At 36.2% G+C, this 21179-nt stretch overlaps 1 protein-coding gene across 1 annotated transcript in view; it reads right to left on the reverse strand.

Annotated features, from left to right (window-relative positions):
• Positions 1 to 21179, reverse strand: part of UGGT2 (UDP-glucose glycoprotein glucosyltransferase 2) — a 163637-nt gene that overhangs the window by 34298 nt on the left and 108160 nt on the right. Inside the window, exons 24-29 of the mRNA XM_065895938.1 lie at positions 19640 to 19735; positions 14982 to 15084; positions 11482 to 11561; positions 8966 to 9149; positions 4533 to 4691; positions 4098 to 4183 (exon numbers count right to left, since the gene is read on the reverse strand). Coding sequence (XP_065752010.1) covers positions 4098 to 4183; positions 4533 to 4691; positions 8966 to 9149; positions 11482 to 11561; positions 14982 to 15084; positions 19640 to 19735 — 708 coding nt within the window. The remainder of the gene's footprint in view (positions 1 to 4097; positions 4184 to 4532; positions 4692 to 8965; positions 9150 to 11481; positions 11562 to 14981; positions 15085 to 19639; positions 19736 to 21179) is intronic.

A 21179-nucleotide genomic window follows, 5' to 3' on the forward strand; every position in this document is an offset into this window, starting at 1 on the left:
ATCATTTATGTTTTTTCCACTCTGGCTATCTAGTGACATATTAATCATATTTGGAGTTAAGTAAATTATGGCTGAGGGAAATTCATGATATTATCATTTATAAGGAACATAAACAAATTTGAAATTCCTTCCATCACCAAGAGTTGGCTAACTGTGAGTGAGAAAAATCAGTTTTGCACTGATTTGTTAGTGGTACTTAATATTAAATCAGGGGCTATTTTCTCCCTAAACCATCCATTTATAGGCTGTGTATAATAACAAATAATGGTAAAGAAGATTAAATAGAACCTAATATAGTAACTGTTTTACATAATATATACTATGCATATTATAATACATATTGCATATATATTATACAATATACATATACAATATACAATAATATATGTAATTGTAAAGAAGAAAGAAAGAGTAAGTGAGGAGGAAATGGACATTTACTCAGGACATGAGACACTAATCTCATGTAGTCCTTACCAAGACCCCACAAGACAGGTAGGATTATCCCCTCTTGTTATCTGGAAATAAAGACTTCAGAAACTTTTGCAAACTCATACAGAGTTGGTGGCAGAGAAGGAATTTGAATCACAGCTTACCTAATTGTTTGCAAAAAACAACAGTGAAACAATAGTGGCAGATTTAGAAACACAGAGTTCTTGGCAGTATAGTTTGCAAAGACCAAAGAAGATGAAGCAAATTTATCCTTTGAAACCATGATTTTTATAAGAAGAGTCAATATAAAGTCACAGTGTATTTTGCTTATTTTCTGTACCACCACAGCACTCTTTTGTAGCACTTAAAACGTTTTACTGTCATTCATTTCCTTAACTATCTTTCCTACTGGGATGAATTGTGGAAGGGTAGGAACTGTGTTTTATTCACCTGTTTATCTCCAACACTTTGCCTGCTTACCTGCCCCTTCCCCACCCCAGCCGCCCTCCATCTCCAAGCAACAAGTGATCTGACTTCCGTCACCATAATTTGTCTTAATTACCTACCGTTTTACAACTTATAAAGCTGCTATAAACATTAATGTACAAGTCTTTGTATGAACATATATGTCCTTTTATGTTGGGTAAATACCTATGAGTGAAATGCCTGGATCATATGGTAAGTGTGTATTTAAATTTTTATGGACCTGCTAAACTGTACCAAAGTGGCTGTACTATTCTACATTCCTAATGATAGTGTATGACAGTTCCTGTTGCTCCATATTTTCATAAGCACTTGTTAGTGTCAGTCTTTTTAATGTTACACATTCTAATAGATGTGTGGCAGTATCTCACTTTGGTTTTAACGTGCATTTTCCTTATAACTAACAATGTTGAACGTCTTTTTTACGTGCTTATTTGACATCCATGTATCTTCTTTGGTGAAGAGTCTGCTCAAGTTTTTTGCACATTTTTTATCAAGTTTTCTTATTGTTGAATTTTGATAGTTCTTTATATAATTCTTTGTTGAATAATGCTTTGCAAATATTTTCTCCACCTGTGTCTTGTCTTTTTGTTTTCTTTTACAGTCATTATATATTCCTTTAGTGTGAATTTCACACGTTTGTGACAGAAATGATATTTAATGAAGTGCTTTCTTAGACCCTGCTCAATACATCATAATATAATAACTTTGTAAAATTTGGAAAATGCTATATTCTAAAACACATATGGCCCTAAGAGTTTTAGATGAGAGATCTGTACCTCCATCCTCTTCCTGGAATGTTCTGGCTGTCGTATGACTAGCAGTAAGTTCCTATAATTCTTCAAAACTCTCTTGAGGTATTATCTCATTTCTAATGTCAATACTGACTTCCTCCTACCCTTCACCCTATCACAGAATTAAGCATTCCCCATGCTCCCTGACTTCAGACTATACTACAAAGTTACAGTAATCAAAACAGTATGGTACTAGCACAAAAACAGACACACAGATCAACGGAACAGAACAGAGACTCCAGAAATAAACCCACACACTTATGGTCACTTAATCTATAACAAGGGTGGCAAAAGTATGCAATGAAGAAAAGACAGTCTCTTCAATAAGTGGTGCTGGGAAAACTGCACAACTAATTGTAAAGGAATGAAGTTAGAACATTCTCTAATACCATATATAAAAATAACCTCAAAGTGGATTAAAGACGTAAATGTAAGGCCAGATGTTATAAAACTCCTAGAAGAAAACAGGCAGAACATTCTTTGACATAAATTGCAGCAGTAATTTTTGGATCTGTCTGCTAAAGCAAAGGAAACAAATGCAAAAATAAACAAATGGAACCCAATTATACTTAAAAGCTTTTGAACAGCAAAGGAAACCATCAACAAAACCAAGACAACCTACTGAATGAGAGAAAACACTTGCAAATGATATGACCAATAAGGGGTTAATAATCTACATATATAAACAGCTCATACAACTCAGCATCAAATAAACAAACAACCCGATTAAAAAATGGGCAGAGGAACTAAATAGACATTTCCTAAAGAGGAAATGCAGATGGCCAACAGGCACATGAAAAGATGCTCAATATCGCTTGTCACCAGGGAAATGCAAATCAAAACCTCAACAAGATATCACCTCACACCTGTCAGAATGGCCATCATCAAAAAGAACACAAATAACAAATGTTGGCAAGGATGTGGAGAAAAAGGAACCCTCCTACACTGTTGGGGGGAAAGTAAATTGGTGCAGCCAACTGTGGAAAACAGTATGGAGGTTTCTCAGAAAACTAAAAATAGAATTACCATATGATCCAGCAATTCCAGTCCTGGCACCCCAGTGTTCACAGCAGCATTATTTATAATTGCCAAGACATGGAAGCAACCTGAGCGTCCATCAACAGATGAATGGATAAAGAAGCTGTTTTGTGTGTGTGTGTGTGTATATATACACACACACACACACACACATATACTATTCAGCCTTTAAAAACAAATAAAATTTTGCCATTTGCAGGCAAATGGACGGACTTGGAGAGCATTATGCTAAGTGAAGTAGTCAGAGAAAGACAAATATGATATCACTTATATGTGGCATCTAAAAAATACAATAAACTAGTGAATAATATTTTAAAAAAGCAGACTGACAAATATATAGAGAGAACAAACTAGTGGTTACCAGTGGGGAGAGGGAAAGGGGGGCACTATAGGGATAGGGAAGAAAAGGGTTATTATGGGATTACATGAAATAGTGTGTGTGAAACTTTTGAAAATTGTAAAGCACTATAGAATTTAAAGAATCTTTCATTCAATAATAAAAAAAAAAGATTTAAAAAGAAGAATTCAGCATTCCCAGCTTTGTATGCTTAAATTATTAAGCATGTTTGTTGAATGACACTATGTTCTAGGCACTATAAGGAAAAGGGGAAAAAAGCATTGAAAAAAGGTACAATAACCTCTGCCCATATATTACCTTTGTTAAGCACACTGCTTGTTATAATCATAGGTGCCCAATAAATACTTATTGAAATAAATGAACACTACAGATATTAAGGGGTACAAAAAAGAGTTTACCAGGTGCTGGCAAACGATGGCTGGTGAGCAATATCAAGTTGGTGGCTTATTTTTGTATGGCCCCTGTGCTAAAAATGATTTTTACATTCTAACATGGTTGTTGAAAAAGAAAATACTGACAAAAATCATATGTGCCCTCAAACATTAAACATTTACTATTGGCTCCTATAATAGAAAAAGTTTGATGATCCCTGCTTTATACTAGTCTCATTAATGAGTAGGAAATTTACTGTGAAAGAAACCAATTCTTATTTATAAAAATGAAAAACTGAACATAACTCACAGATAATGGCTTTGCTATATAAGATGCTATACATACTATATAGTCATTAAACGATAAAGATGTTCATTATGTTAACACATGGAAAAGTCTATAGAAAATTAGGAGATGGAGTAAAGAACAAGATGTATACTTTAGTCATACCTTTTATATTTTGAAATAAAACAATGATAGGAACAAATGTCACAGTTTTATAAGAAGTTTTTGTTTTATACTAATGGCATTTGTGAGTATTTTAGTTGTTTTGATGATCTTGGTCATATCACACTAAAAACTTATTTATATATAAAAATTTGAAAGTGGTTTATATAACTCACCCAACTATTTGATAGATGTCTTCAGATTTTCCTTGGCGTAATTTCAGTATCCAAGCACCTGGGTTTGCTTTTAATTGAAAATATCCCTTTTAAGATGAGAAAAACATGATCATGGTTATATGAATGAAAATGAGGTCCAATTGTTCAAGAAAGATTATTCATGAATACTCCAAGATAAGTGTTTACTAACTGTGGAACGAATGATTTCTACAAATGAATTCCAAGGAAGAAGACTTTGCAATAACCTTAAAAGCACATTCTGAAAGTATGACTCCCTTCATGTTCGCTTTATTTAATTACTTTATTCAAGGATTTTTTTCTGGGAGCTGTTCAGTAACAGTAGGATACAAATTATTTCATATTATTAGGAAAACTTGGAGGATTTCACCAAAACATCTAATTAAGTATCATCCATTGAGTATGTATAATACTTACAAGATTGGCCATCACTATTGTATCAACCACAACAGGTTTATTTTTTGTGCCCAGTGTAAACTGCAGACCCCAAGGAGGTTCTTCTGTGATTATGTCAAAGCAATGTCCTTCGAGCAGTAGATATTCTAGTTCATATTCTGCTGTGACAGTTTTCTCAATCTACGGAGGAAATATGTCATTGTTTTTGGTGTTACTAATTCTCATAATGTAAATTTTGTAATAAACATATGTGATTATTTTAATATTAGCCAATATATTTTTGGGGGCAACCTCAAGTCTTTCTTTTAGACAAGTGAACCTAATAGCTGAATCAATTTCTTGAACACTAAAGCTCAAGATGAATTTTCTTCCTTTCCCATGACATCAGCTCTACTCCAACATCATGATACATGCACCAAAATCACAAGCAGGAGAGATGTGAGAATGGATGGGTGGCTCAGTAAGTTGTAGCACTCAAAGAATCTGCTTCATTGGCTGTGCCCTAGATCTCCTGCTTCAGACCTGGCAAGAAGGCCAACTTGTCATCATTATCACATTTCTTGCAATTAAAAACAATTAACGGTGAATTGTTTTGCACTCAAAAAAACATATGCTCATTAAAGAAAATTTAGCAAATATAAGAGTGTAAAAGGGAAAAAATAGAAACTACCTACAGACTAAACATTCATATACACATCAATGCACTGATTTCTTCTTTTGCTCCATAATTTTTTTCTAAGAAAGTATAACCTTTTTCATTAAATATAGTTTTCTAAGAACAAGTCCTTTATTTATTTATTTTTTAATTCTTTTTTATTTTTGCGGTAACCGGGCCTCTCACTGCTGTGGCCTCTCCCGTTGCGGAGCACAGGCTCCGGACGCGCAGGCTCAGCGGCCATGGCTCACGGGCCTAGCCGCTCCGCGGCATGTGGGATCTTCCCGGACCGGGGCACGAACCCGCGTCCCCTGCACCGGCAGGCAGACTCTCAACCACTGCGCCACCAAGGAAGCCCCACGTCCTCTTTTTAAAACATCCTTTTAAATGTCTGGACATTCCAAATGTTTCCAGATTTTACTCTATTGCAAATGTTATAATAAATATTTTAGGGAGAAAGTATTTTCTCTACATCACATGAAAAACATAACCAAACATAAAAATAAATCAAATGGTAAGTGATTTTTATATAGTCTGGCAAATTTTGTTGAGCAGATAAGATAATGATGCTATCTATCTCTAATTTTATTTCACACTACGAGGTTTTTGATACTACTTTTAATGGTGTTTAGCATACAGAGTATTTGAAAATATTCTGTACTGTATAGTTGTTTTTCTTTGACTATAATTACTACAGAAATAATTATAGCACTTGTGTACAGTATTTCTTTCTTGAGCCCTGTTCTTATAATTTTACTGTTTTTAAGAACATGAAATAAGTAACTTGTTTGAAAATAGCATTTGTTTCAATGACTTTAGTTGAACTCTGAATTAGTCGTTGAGTTATTACTACTCTAGTGATGAACTTCATATACTTCATTAACCTGTATCCACAATCCTTACAGCATTTTGGATAGAAAGATTTCTATGCGATAGTCTCAGAATATGAGAAATCCTAGAGATCATCTAGCTTAACTCCTTCACTTTACAGACAAGGAAACTACCCCAGAGGGATTATGAAGTAAAGTTTAACTATTTTAAATTATGAATTAGATATCAGGGCAGAGTTCAAATACATTCAATCAGTTTGTGACTAAATAATATCTTCATTTATAATACATTAATGTGAAAGTTTCTCTTCCTTATATATTTGTATAACAGACATCAATTGTGTTGACTTATTCAAACCACAACACTAAAAATAGCAAATTCGTTTTTCAAAGAGTACTTTCTAGTGAGTATTTAAAATTTTGTGAATATTTAAAGTTTTATAATAATTTCATAAAGGTGATTTGAGTTAAATTAGTTCCTATTATCAAGGTTTATTTTTAGCAAGAATAGGAAGGCTAGTGATCTTTTTTGATGTTTACATCTCCTTTATATTTTTATTAATCTGTTCTAAATATTAACTATTGACATGAGACATGAATTTAATATCTTTCCAATATAACTTTGGTGCATATTAGTATTTCTAAACAGAAGTGTTTATTGTATTATTCTGTGACTGAATAGTTAAGGATTTAGCTTCCTCCTTTAATAAAATTATAAGTCTGATTATAAAGATTAACATTTGGGTTTATTAATATTATCTATGGCATTCAAATAGGAATTCTTTGACATTTACATTGGTAATGAATGCCTTGTCAATAAAACTGATGTCTAAATTATTTATATTTCAAAAGGGGCTAATGCATTTCTCTGTGAATTCCTTTTAACATAGCCACACACCATTTTCCTTCAGCAATCTTTTATTTACTCACTTCCTCTTTACTGGGTAAACAATCACTATTGTTTCAGGTATTTTGACATCTGTCAGATAAAGGCTATGATGAAATATAACCGGAGAGCCTTTGGACGCAGTTCTAGTTACAAGCTCTGAGAACCACCTCTGAACTCCAGGTAAAAGTAACTGTCACACTTTAAGTTTTCCTAGAACCACTTTTGTCACCTTTAATAATGGCATTAATGCCGGCTGTGCAATAAACCATGTGAACAAAGACCTGGGAAGGAAGACTCTTTCTAGATCAAGCTTTTTTCAGGTGGTTATATAATGTTCGGGAATTAGATGTGGCAAGGAGTACTGACTATACAAGCTAGTGTGTAGTGACACATCTCTCATTATTAGTCTCACTTTTTTCCTTTACCTACAACTCCTTCTTTCTACTTGAGCACATGTCTTTGTTATTTCATACTTCTCTAGGATAGTTGCAGGTAATACCGTAAGTATGTACAGCACAGAGTGGAAGAGAAGAGCCTTAGAGGTAGTTAACTTTTACAGCTGCTAGAATTTGTAATTTCCTTTTGTTTACTCATATAATCTACGACGATAGGGGAAATTATTTCTGTTTATTTTAGTCTTCTAAAATACTGTTCATTTAAATAGGTTCTAAAAAGGCATTGCTATATTTGCCACTCACAACAAAATGTTTAATCTCTATTAACTGTACAGTAGAAACTAAAATTTTTTTACCAGCAGACTCAATTTAAAATCTTTAAGCTGCATTAATTCTCCCACCGCAAACTTTTTACCCTTTTGGTTAGAGTCTTTCAAGTTATTTACCGATATATATTGCTGAACTAACTCTCTTAATGAAGAACCAATAGACCAAAAGAGATCCAACTAATCGTGGAGGAAACAGGATTTTTTTTACTTCATGCCAAATTCACTTCTGAACTTTCCCTCATGGAGTTCATTGTTTTGCTCTCTTCCTATTTTTTCCCTCAATTTGAAGGACCGATTGATGACTGAGTCACAGATGACTGCTATGACTGAGTTTTAGGTTCTTCTCCGGGTGGGTAAAGTTGGTCGTATAGGTGAGTATGTTCCAGGGAAGTGACTCAGGATCCCACAGAATCTACACATGAGTGAATCAGAAGAAAGCTGCCTAGAAGGAAAATCTTTAGACAAAAGGTGACACATGAAAAGCATGAGAAACAAATAATGAACAACCTTAACCAGATTATTAGAGGTAAAAAGTTTATGCCTGGGTCAAGGTAATGGCTACCTTCTGAAGGAGCTGTCAAATGCAGAACTGGAAACAGGTCAGAGGCTGTGCAGGACCGGGCAACGGGGAGGACAGTGAGAAGGAAGTACTGCCCCCAGCCACCCCAGTTTCTAGATACATGTCTTCTAGGTAAACTCTCCTAAAATGCTTCTGGTTTTTTTTTTTTGTGCTTTCTGAATGCCTTTCCAATTTTGAATAGAATGTTTGGAAAGACTCCGAATATTATAAAATAGTCTCCTGTCGGTGGTTTTGTTTTTTGTCTGTGTGTGTGCTGTGGATTGAATGACTACAGGTGGGGAAGAGAAGTCCGGTCATTTACCGGACAAGGGTCACACTGGAGGTGGTGGGAAAGAATGCACTCAGCCCGAAGTATATAAGCAAACTTTTTCCTGCTTTCTACCCTCATCTCATTGGAACTGCTTTCTCTGGCTATGAGCTGTGGGGCAAAAAATAATTTCAGATGAAACTGTTCCTCTCTGAGTTAAAAACAAAACCTGAAGGGCAAAGGTACTTAATGGTTTTGTCCTAAACTGCCATTCATCTGTCTCCATAGTTTCTACGTTGTTCATCTTAGGGTAGCACTTCTGAAGCAACAAAAACAGTGAGGGCATTTAAGAACCCATAAAACCAGAGAAGCTGAATTTGGAAGTTAGGGAAACTCGAAAATCAAAGGAAAGACTGGATCAGGACCTAGAATCATAAAGGAGAAAATTCTGGTGAGCAGTGAGTATGCACTTGGTACAGGAATAACAGCTCATAAGAATTTATCCTATTCCTCTTTCTTTGTAACTTACATCCTTTAAATGAATATTATCAAGGTCACAGTTGCTGTGTACTGTTTCAACCAACCAGCTTTCAGGAGTAACCATGTTGAGGGTTAGAAGGGGTGATTCAGGGATATCCAAGAATTTTGCCACTGGTCCAGTAACATCATTAGGTGGTAACGTCAGTTCCGGTTCCAGAACAAAACGGTAGAAGCTGTTGGTAGAACATAAATAAAATACATAGTGTGACCAAAACTGAGATTTCTTCTAAAATATTTTAAAACTGAAAATGGCTTAAAAACATGACCAGAAAGTCTTAAGTTAAAAACACGCTAACGACTTAAAACACACTAAAGTCTTAAAGACTAAAAACACTCTATACTGAGGTTAATGCTTATGTAAATGGTAGGCAATCATTATTCTGTTTACACTGTTATCTATTATAAGACTGTGTATATTATATACCCTTGTTAATTATTTCTTAATGAACACGATTAGAATCCCTTTAAGATATACTGACTTATGCGGGTTCCAGCAGTTTATGATCTGTATTCACTCATTGATCCTTCTTCAAAGTTTGAGCATGGTCTATTTTTAGTGATTTTTATTAGCTCTTAGCACCATTAAGAACATGAAGAGAAATGATAACCAGAAAGCAAGTAAAATTTAAGCTAAGATTCTGGTACTAATTCAAAAAGTGCAATTAAAAACCAACAGGAGTGAGTTTAAAGCAGGTGCTTATTAACAGAGCTTTTAGAAGTACCAGCAATCTTAATGTATTTAGCCTCACCCCCTAGTATCTTACATAATAAGAAACAGTTATAATACTAAGAACATTGACTGTCACTATTCTGGGACTACAATCAAGGTGTCCGCTGTGCTGTGGTTATCTCAAGGCTCCATGGGGGAAGGATCCACTCCTAGGCTCCTGCAGTTCCTCAAGGTCCACCGGCATGAGGGCAGTAGCTCCTCACTAGTGGTTGGCTGGAGACCTCCTTCAGTCCTTGCCACAAGGGCATCTCCAGCAAGCGTAGAGAAGCACACAAGAGCAAGAGAGAGAGAATGCCAGCAAGACAAAAGTCACAGCCTCTTACAACCTAATTGCAGAGGAGACATGCCATCACTTTTGCCATATTCTGTTCACTGAAAGCAAATCACCAGGTGCAGCCCGCACTCAAGGAGAACTTATGCTGAGTGTGACCCCAGGGGCGCTCATCACTGGCAGCCGTGAAGCTGCCTATGGCAGGCAGGCCGGCAGAGTCAAAAAAGAAGAGTGGGTAAGCGGAGACCCTGGAGAGAACACAGTCCAAACCAAGTAGCTGGTACTGTCAAATGCAGCAGAAACATCATTAAGTAAGAAGTATCCCATGGATGTTGCAAACAGCAATTTCTTTGTGATTCAGTTAAAGCCCAACTTCAGTGGAGGTACCGGTGAATGAGAGATGAAGAGGGGGCTTGGCCACATTTGTGCAAAGCTGAGATGACAAAGACTGGAGAAGAGGAGGAAAAGCCAGGGCTCCAGAGGAGAGGAAGTTAAGTTTATTTCTTTTTAAAAATTGAATAACTCTTAAGACTGAAAGAAGAGGGCTACTAGAGAGGTTAGAGATACAGAACCAGGGACTATGTGATAAAGCAAGGATCCAGAACAAACGGGAAAGCAAAGTGATTCAGTTATGCATATACTGTATATATATTCTTTTTTATATTCTTTTCCATTCTGGTTTATCACAGGATATTAAATATAGCTCCCTGTGCTACACAGTAGGACCTTGTTGTTTATCCATTCCATATATAATAATTTGTATCTGCTAACCCTGAACTCCCAATCCATCCCTCCCCCAACTCCTCCTCCTTGAAAACCACAAGTCTGTTCTCTATATCTGTGAGTCTGTCTATGTTTTGTAGATAGGTTCATTTGTATCATATGTTAGATTCCACATATTACGATATCATATGGTACTTGTCTTTCTCTTTCTGACTTACTTCACTTAGTATGATAATCTCTAAGTCCATCCATGTTGCTGAGCCCACTGTATATTTCTTTTGTTTGTTTGTTTGTTTGTTTGTTTTTGCGGTACGCGGGCCTCTCACTGCTGTGGCCTCTCCCGTTGCGGAGCACAGACTCCGGACGCGCAGGCTCAGCGGCCATGGCTCACGGGCCCAGCCGCTCCGCGGCATGTGGGATCCTCCCGGAGCAGGGCATGAACCCCCGTGTCCCCTGCATCGGCAGGCGGATTCTCAACCACTGCGCCACCAGGGAAGCCCCAAACCGTATAATTCTAAATAGGTATTCCTAGATCACATTTTTAAAAACACCCACGGATGAACATAAAACCATGTAAATTCTGTAATTAGATGGGGTCAATTTTACTGGTTAGGTTACTTTAGTTTTATATCAATTAAGGTTAATAAGTTATCTCTGATCTTCTGATCTCTTTCAGTTAAACATTTTGTGAAGAAAAAAACAACAGATGCCGTAATTATGGTTTTTTTCCTTTTAGCATTTGCAAATTTTTCAAAATGAAATTATGTTCACATAGACCCACCTCTTTAAAGGGGCTTCTGAAAGCTTACCCCTACAGTTCATGAACAATTTTATCTTCATGTTGATAATCTTGCCAAGTACCTATTAGAAAAAATTTCCATATTTGAAATTAATAGCTAACACTTACTGAGCATTTACTATCTACCAGCTACTACATTAATACTTGACATCCGTTATCTCATCTGATTCACACAACATCCTTTTGAGGTAGCTACTTTTACACAGCTGAGGCACAGACAGATACAGTAATTTGCCCAAGATCACACAGTAAGTCATGGCAGAAGTAAGATTTGAATCCACACAGTTGATTTCACTGCCCAAAGGTTATGCTGCCTACCTTTTGCCTAGTGTGACTTTCTTTATTGGTATCCAAATTTCCTTACTACTGAAGAACAAGTAAAATAATTATTAGAACCTTGACTTGAAAGACAAAGTGTGACCTCACAACAACGATGGCAAGGGTGCCCTGATCCTTTTGGAATTTCATCTACATTGTAAAAGATGTAGGAAGGTCTTGGCTACATACAGATAAAATACTCTCTTTTCTTTTTATTTCCCTAGAGCAGCGGTCGCCAACCTTTTTGGCAACAGGGACTGGTTTTGTGGAAGACAATTTTTCCACAGACCGGGGTGGGGGGTAGTTTTGGAATGATCCAAGTGCATTGCATTCACTGTCACTTTATTTCTATTATTATTACATTGTAATATATAGTGAAATAATTATACAACTCAGCATAATGCAGGATCAGTGGGAGCCCTGAGCTTGTTGTCGCTCACTGGTAGGGTTCTGATATGAGTCTGCAAGCAACCGATTTATTGCGGTCTCTGTTCAGTCAAACCTCTCTGCTAGTGATAATCCGTATTTGCAGCCACTCTCCAGCACTAGCGTCACCTCTTCAGCTCCACCTCAGATCATCAGGCATTAGATTCTCATAAGGCGTGCGCAACCTAGACCCCTCTCCTGCACAGCTCACGGTAGGGTTCGCGCTCCTGAGAATCTAATACCACTGCTGACCTGACAGGAGGTGGGGCTCAGGTGGTAATGTGAGCGATGGGGAGCGGCTGTAAATACAGAGGAAGCTTTTCTTGCTCACCCGCCGCTCACCCCCTGCTGTGCGGCCTGGTTCCTAACAGGCCACGGACCGCTACTGGTCCGTGGCCCGGGGTTGGGGACCCCTGCCCGAGAGCACTGAAGTAGGAGAATTGTTAATTTTGATAGTCCCCACCTCCATACAGGCAACAAGTCAGTGAAGATTTGAAAGATATTAGACAACGAAGGACATAGGTAAAAGGAGAAGAATAAAACAGATATATGGAAGGGAAAGGATACAGGTTTGAGGAGAAATTAGAATGTACAGACCAAAGATTTAAGAGCTTTGAGTTTTAAGTCCCGTTCTATCACTCCTATTAGCTACCATGGAGGCTGCTGAGCCACTGTTTCTTCCAAGTGTTAAATGAGACACTGACCATTTTTTCCAGTAAATTAATTTGTGCTTTATAGCACAAATTTACAGCATACATTTTCTCTATAGTAAGAAATAATATGCTATGTGAGGTTCTGAGTTGCTCAGAAACCAAGTATGCTACTATTACCAATGATGTAAGCTGGAATGCAATTCCACATTTTGTATTTCTGTATAACCCATACTTCTTATTCCTAAATTCTATGTTTACGTAAAAGCTTCAGAGGTAAGCAATTTCTTTTTGGATAATGAATCCCCATAGGATTCATAAGGGACTGAATCATACTACCCCCATTCCTCATAGGTATGATTACTGATCTCTGTTCTCCAGAGAATAATATGAATAGTGTGTCTAAAGAAGTTCAAGTTTGAAGGTATACACATGCAGAAAGAAAGAATGAGGCAAGCAAATCAGCTGTGGAATGAAGTTTGCCCTGATTATACACTGAATAGGCAGAATGGCAACGGGTTTCCAAACTTATTTGTACACGTTAATAAATGCATTTATAACACATACCTATCACCCATTTTTCCTATTTGATTTGAAAAGGCAAACTAATTTCTGAGAGAAACATTTTGAAATTTTGATAGAATATCCACCAGTATGACCCAGCTTGATCATTTACATTTTCACCAGACTTCATATCTAATTACTTTTGCCTGTTTCCAAAAGGAAACTGTCAAAGAACAAATAGTTTCCTCTTCTGAGAATATTTTTTGATGTGTCTTTAAAAAAAACAGTATTGAGCAATTTCAAACAGAAGTATCCCCAAATTTTAAACATCATCAGGAAAACAACATAGCCTTCCAGCATAACTAGCTTATTCAAATGTAACTACTGAAAGCTGCATCACAATTTGAAGTTTTAAAATTTTCAGTACAAGGATAAGCCGCATAATGTCCTTTCAGAGTCTGCTATCTGTCTCCTAAGGTTCATTCTCCTCTACGTGCCTAGGGGAAGAATCTTGTGACTAGGTGCAGCTGGCTGGCTGGCTGGCTGGCTGGCTGGCTACATTCTGGTCAGAGGGATGCAACTGGACGGAATATGTTTGGGGTTGGGCCCTTGTTCTCCCCTTCCCGCTGCAGAAATACAGAGATGATGTTGTGATCTTAGACTGCTGGAAACAAGCTGCTTCGTGAGGATGGCTGAACAGTACAGAAGATGTCTGAGTCCCTCACGTGTGGAGCTGCCTTGGCAACTCCAGGTGGCTTACACTTGGATGGGGAGATGACAGAAATCAACTTCAGGCTTGAAGGTACTGTTACTTTGCTCTTGTTACAGTGGCCAAACCTCTTGAACATAGCCTTCATGTTCTTTCTTCCACTAGCTTCACCTGTTTGGTTAATGTTACTTATTATACTTTAAGCTTATTAGACTAATTACGCTTAGACATCAGCTTCTCCAGAAGCCACTCTCCACACCTGGGGTAAGAAAGATGATGATGGGAAGAGGCTTGTATTAGTTAGCTCAGGCTGCCATAACAAAACACTGGGTGGCTTGAACAACAGAAATTTATTTCATGTCAGGGTGCTGGCATATTGTTTCTGGAGAGGGTTCTTTTCCTGGCTTGTAGATGGCTGCCAGGTGGTGGTGTACTCACATGAACTCTTTTTTATGTTTGTGAGGAGAGAAAGATCTCTCTTCTCCTCTTCTCATAAGGCTATCGATCCTACTGCATTACAGCCCAACCCATAGGATTTCATTTAACCTTAACTACTTCCCCAAGGCCCTATTTCCAAACACAGTCACATTGGGGATAGGGCTTTAACATATGAATTTTGCGGGTGATGGGGACAGCAATTATGTCCACATTAACACCTAACCTGGTACTGCCATAACACCATAGGCATACTTCCATCATTTCATTTTCTACACTGAAATATGACAATCTACTTAGAATGTTGTATGAAAGAATCAAGAGCAAACATTTGATTATACTTGAAAACATACCTGAAAAGATTATAAATTTCAAACTAAAAGAAGTATATATCATATAATATATATATATATAATATTTAATAAAATATGATATCTTACAATCAATAACTGTGCCATCTTCTGTGCTTCTCTTGTCAATGGATCAACAATAGCAATGACATCAAAGGACATATCATTCTCCTGAGAATTTATCTTTATAATGCTAGAAAAATAAAAAATAAGATGAACACTGATCAGTTAAGTTTATTCAATTGCCTAATTAATCTTAGCTACGTACATTCTTATAAATTTCTTTCTTTTTCACTGGATTAAAAAATCCTGGTTATTTCACAGAAGAAAATGCAAATTTAAAAGTTTAATGTTTGCATTCACTAAATTAGAAAACTGCAAAGAACTAGAGAAAATGAAAGTAAGAAATTATGGACGAATGATTTTTTAAAAACTCTTCAAAGAACAATACTATTATAGTGAAAAAACTTTATAATTTTAAGCCCCCCAAATTCTCATGGATCATACAACGTAAAAAAATAAAACAGGGGCTTCCCTGGTGGCACAGCGGTTGAGAATCTGCCTGCCAATGCAGGGGACACGGCTTTGAGTCCTGGTCTGGGAAGATCCCACATGCCGCGCAGCAACTGGGCCCGTGAGCCACAACTACTGAGCCTGCGCATCTGGAGCCTGTGCTCCGCAACAAGAGAGGCTGCGATAGTGAGAGGCCCGTGCACCGCGATGAAGACTGGCCCCCGCTCACTGCAATTAGAGAAAGCCCTAGCACAGAAACGAAGACCCAACACAGCCAAAAATAAATAAATTAAATAAATAAAACAAAGATGCTTCTGTGTTAAATATATTTTCTCAGATTTGAGAATGACAGAATTAACTATTCAGTACTTCTATTAAACTTACTAGTTTTAAAAACCCAACATATTATAACAGGAAAGCTCAGGGGAAAAACACCCAAATTTTTCACGTTATTTTGACCTAAGTCATCCTCTCCACACCTCCTCCCCTCTGACCTTTCCGTTTTTGTCTTTCACTGATCTAAGTTAGAAGACGGACTAATCTTTAAAGGAAAATGTTGGGAAAATCATTAAAAGCACAGAAAAGGCCAGTAGGAGATAATCCATTCTATATTTAATTTAATGAAAAGTTTAAAGGATATATTTAATGAAAAGTACAGAACAGTCCAATTGATTACTGTTTTAACACTACAATAACATAGGAAATCAGTTTTTCTGGAGATGTATAAATTAAATATCTTACATATTACAAAGGTAAAAAGATTTTACCAAATCAAACTGTACCCCTCTAAGACTACAGGGATCTTAGTCTTCTTTGGTACAAGAAGACTATAAATATCTAGACTTCAGCAGTGAAATAATTTCTCAGCAATCAAATAAAAGCTAATGTAAAATTCACTTCAAAAATGGGTCTTCTGACCTAGAGAGATGAAAGACATTTTATTTTATATGCAGTTGATAAGAGTTAATAATGTTTAAACAGGAGTGTCAGAATCAGACAACAAATCCTGGTAGATAATTGCTGCTAGAAACCAGGGCTACAAATCAGATGTTTTAAATTAAAGAGACTATCTACAATGGTTAATTCCTTTAGTTTTCTTGGTGAAAATTTTACAAATTACTGTCATACTTGTAGCACTAGTCAAAACTGGTTGTTTTCTATATGCTTCATGAGACATTACTATGGCTAAAGTAGGCATCTGTTGACAGCTACTTTAAGTTTTTTCCCCCAGACCACTACCAATTCTGTGAGGTTCTGTGAATCAGAATCCCATAGTTCCCATCGTCTGTGTAGTATGTGTGTTGGTTAGGCTGAATGACATTTTCCAGAATTCCCTTTCCTTCACGATTCTGGTGGGTGGGCCAGAAGAGAGATTCTCAGGATATCTGGAGGGCAGGAGGGGGCGGCAGCCATTCTCTAGCTCACACACTTTGTTACTGATCTGCTGACTCAACGTCATTGGCATGAGGCCCCCACTGGTTCTACCTTCCCCAAGATCCTCCTCCTACCCTCTGACTCCTAGGTCACGTATGTGTGTTTAGCATTGTGATAGGGCTCCCATCTTCTGCAGGACACCTGCTATGCACGAAGGTCAGAGGCAACAAGAACTGACACAGGTTTCAGTCCATACTTGTGGGATTCCAGCTTGCTCTTGACAACTCTCTCTTGCTCTCTCCCCTCTTGACAGCTACCCCTCTTCCTAATGGCCTGCCCTGTGAACTTAAAGTTCCAGTATCAGAAGCCAACAGCCTTACAGAGACTACTTAACCAGCTCCCACAGTTGTGTAACGTCAAATCCTATAACAATTCATTCATTCACGCATACATACATACATGAATTCTTATCTATACACTTCCCAATATACATATGCATACATATATACCACACATGCACGTGTGTGTGCAACAGTGATTCTACTGCTCTGATTGACCCAGACTACCCAGCCCGGCATTGCTAATGTGCTTCTCTCTTTTTCTAGGCTTCCAACACAAATGAAATCCAACGAAGTCATTGTTTCTTCAATAAATTAAGACCTTCAATCAGATTATCATTAAGTCTTGCTGACATGGATCCTACATTTAAGGTAAGTATTCACATTTCTCCCCTGATTAATACGAGTTGATTTTATGGCTTAACTTTCAGGTTCAATCTTAGTTCTCTTATTTCCAAGTTGTGAGAAGCACCTTGTTATTTGTGTAACAAATACACATAGCTACAATGCATTAAATAAATATCTACTATACTTAAGACAGTAGGCCTGAATCTCACAAAACCCCTGAAGGGTAGGGATCATCATCTATATTTTATAGACTAAGAAACTGAGGCTAAGAGAGGTCACATAGCTAGGTAAGTGGTAGACTGGGATCAAAAAGCTGTTCTTTTTTTTTTTTTGACAAGAAAGCTCATGCTATGCCATACAACCAAAGTCGATGTGGATAAATAGATCACACCAACATGTGTAAACACACAGAAGGAAAAGTTAAATACCTAATTATACACACGAACTCAGAAAAATGGAAGGTTACTGACTTTGCATTTAAAAAAAGGCAGGCATTAGATGAATATATATTATTGTATAAACATAGATGCATACCAATACACATATACTACAGATCCATTTATAAATATTTGTAACAGTGCCCAGAAATAAATAGAAAAGAACTGGAGAATTGTAAACCACTGTCACAAAGTCACATCATATCCTTCTATATAAAAGAAGGCTTAAAAGCAGCAGGACACGTTGATTGATGTGAGAGCTAAAGAAAGAAAGCAGAGACTACAACAACAATAACCTATGAAAGACCAAATGTTTCAGACATTCAATGTGGGAGTAAACCGTTCCAAACATATCAAAATTCCTAAGTATAACATAACCATGTAACAGTATAGTGATTAATGTTTGCAATGATAGTTGTCACTAATTTGTGTTAAATTATTTCAGCATATGGTATTTAGGAAATCAAAGACGTTTGCAAAAAGAATTCTGCTAAAAGTGTTTAAAATACTTAAAATTAAAAGTATTGAATCTCAGTTCAGTTATCTGAAAAAAATAAAAACTTCATTCCCAATAGTGCTAGATAATTTCTCTTTAGAAAGTAATTTTTCCTAAGAATGATACTACTATACATGTGTGAAGACACCTCAAAAGATAGACCTTCTACAGCCAAAGAACGTGTTATCTTGTAATAGAGTAAACAGAAGCAATATAAGATCGCATCTACCATCAAATCAGAAAACTTAGAAGTGCCAGCCACTTTAAGTTTACGATAAAGTAATTTGTCTCATTTTAGCTTTATAAGAGCAGTGATTAGAAAAAGAAAATAAAATATGTCTATAGTTTAGTTACATAATGTCTAACTGATTCTTTTTTCCCATTCTAAGTGGTCCTTAATTTTTAAATTAAAAAAAAAAGTTCCTGCTGGGGACTCAGATTATTTTATGTACGTAGATAGAACTTGATGAATTTTATTTCAAATATCTTAGAGGGGAAGTATTATACAGTAAAAGTATAAACTAGTTTATTATTCTAAAACAGTATTTCTCTGATGGCTCTTTTTGGAAACCTAATTTTTATGAAATAATAAATTTTTAACAAAAAAAGTGTTCCGTGAATAAGTTACCCAACTGTTGAGTTTACCAAAAATGAACTTTTCTTTTGTTTTCTTTTAGCCACACCATATCTCATAATCGTCAATATGTTGATGCACACTGAAAATCTCACTCCTCCACCCCAAAAGATTCAGTATTCTCTAAATTTACTTGACTACAGTTTTTCCCTCAGAAGATATCTGTCAACACTTCAGAGTAATGTTCCATAAAACACAGTTTGGGACATTCTGTTGTACATGTCTACACTTTATTAAGCAGAATTCTTCAGTAACTGAGCCTTTTATACATTGAGAATATAAAGATATTATTATTTATAAAGATTATACTGCAAAACTTCCCAATGATCTTGAATGTGGAAGAAAGATGAGAATAAGACAAATCATACTACATTTAACTTACTTGAAACTTCATATCCTATATATGTATCTGTGTGTGTATATATATATGTCATTTATTTACTAGAATATAATTAACTCAAATTTCTTTTCCCTATCTTGTCAAATACATTTATTCTCTAACAACTTTTAATTCTACTTTAACTTTTGCTATATTGTGAATACATATGGTAACCATAATTCAGTATAGGATGCAGTGACAGAAAAAAAACAGCACTAATACATCTTACCTGTGATTCTCCTCAAGAAATGTGACGTCATACCGAGATGCATGTTTAGGTAAAGAGGAAAGAAGGGCATCGATTTTCATAACAAGGTCACTCAGGCTGGAGAAACAAGATAAAGGAGTTTTGGGGGGGGGAGAAAAGTCCATATTTTATGTCACAATTAATGTCTCAAGAAAGGGGAATTTAATGTAAAATATCTCCAATAGACCAACTGTATATAAATGACCTTTCTTCCAAACTTGTATAATTTGTCAAAGTAAAATGACTGCTGCTTTTAAGGTCATCCTATTTTTTCTTATCATTGATATGATATTTAAACACATAAGTGTTCCTAATAGTATCTATAAGCATATGGAGAATCATTCAATTCAAGTCAATATTTGCTGAGTGCTGGTTATATATCCAAGCACTGGGACCCATGTAAGAAAGAAAGCAGCGCAGGAAGAACAAAAATTAAATGATAGAATAACTACTTTCAAAGAACTTTTAATATAGTTAAGAAGCCCAGATTTCTTTGGTTTCAAATTCATTTGAAAACTAAAATTGTACAAAATAAATACCTGGATTAAATATAACCAAATTAAAAAATCCATAATGGAGAAAATGTATATGTTCAATGATATGCTGGAACAGAAAATGTTAGCTGAACTTTAAGAAATGTCCCCCTCCACCAAAAAAAAAAAAAAAAAGAAAGAAAGAGAGAAAAGATAGGCATCGCCATTTTATAAACAAAGAAATTTAGAGTCAGAGTGGTTGAGAACCTTGTCAGTACTGTCAGCATCTCTCTACTATAACATGTTTTGCTGGACTATAGGTCCTGTACACTGTATATTATTTTTATTTGTAATACCTACCATATCTTTCACAGAGCATTACATTTAATGGCCACTTAATAAACATAAAATAAACGGGTTAATCCAAACCATAATCTACTCGTAAACTTTCTTAAGGTATTTATTTATAGGCCACACACTCTCTAATACATAAAATTGTAGGCACGTTGGAGGAAGAGCAAACATAAATTAAAACAATCATATGAAAAGATACTCAACTTTACTGGAAGTCAAGGAAGTGCAAATTAAAATAAGATGCAATTTCACATCCATCAGATAGGAAAAATTAACAGGTTGCGTAACACCAAGTATTGGTGACGACCTGGGGAAACGAACTCTTATACGTTTCTGGTGGCAGTGTTAATTGTTGCAACTCCTTTGAAGGATAGAATTTAGCAACATCTGGTAAAGCCGAAGGTACATCTGTCCTACAGCCCAATAACAACACTCCTCTACTCTAGAGAAACTCACACATTGTACAAGGACACATGTAAACCAGGTTCATGATAGCATTTACATAATAGTAAAAAACTAAAGCCAAGTTAACTGTACTTCAGTAATGGAGTATATAAATGAACTGCAGTATATTCACAAAATGACATACTAAAAAGAAACTGAAATGAATAAGCTTGCTCTATATACATGAACGTGGATAAAGCTCTTATGGAGGCAGACTGCAAAAGGAGCCTATGTATAACAGCATATCTCTA

This window comes from Phocoena phocoena, chromosome 18 (genome assembly GCF_963924675.1).
Source record: "Phocoena phocoena chromosome 18, mPhoPho1.1, whole genome shotgun sequence".
Classification (NCBI taxonomy): Eukaryota; Metazoa; Chordata; class Mammalia; order Artiodactyla; family Phocoenidae; genus Phocoena; species Phocoena phocoena.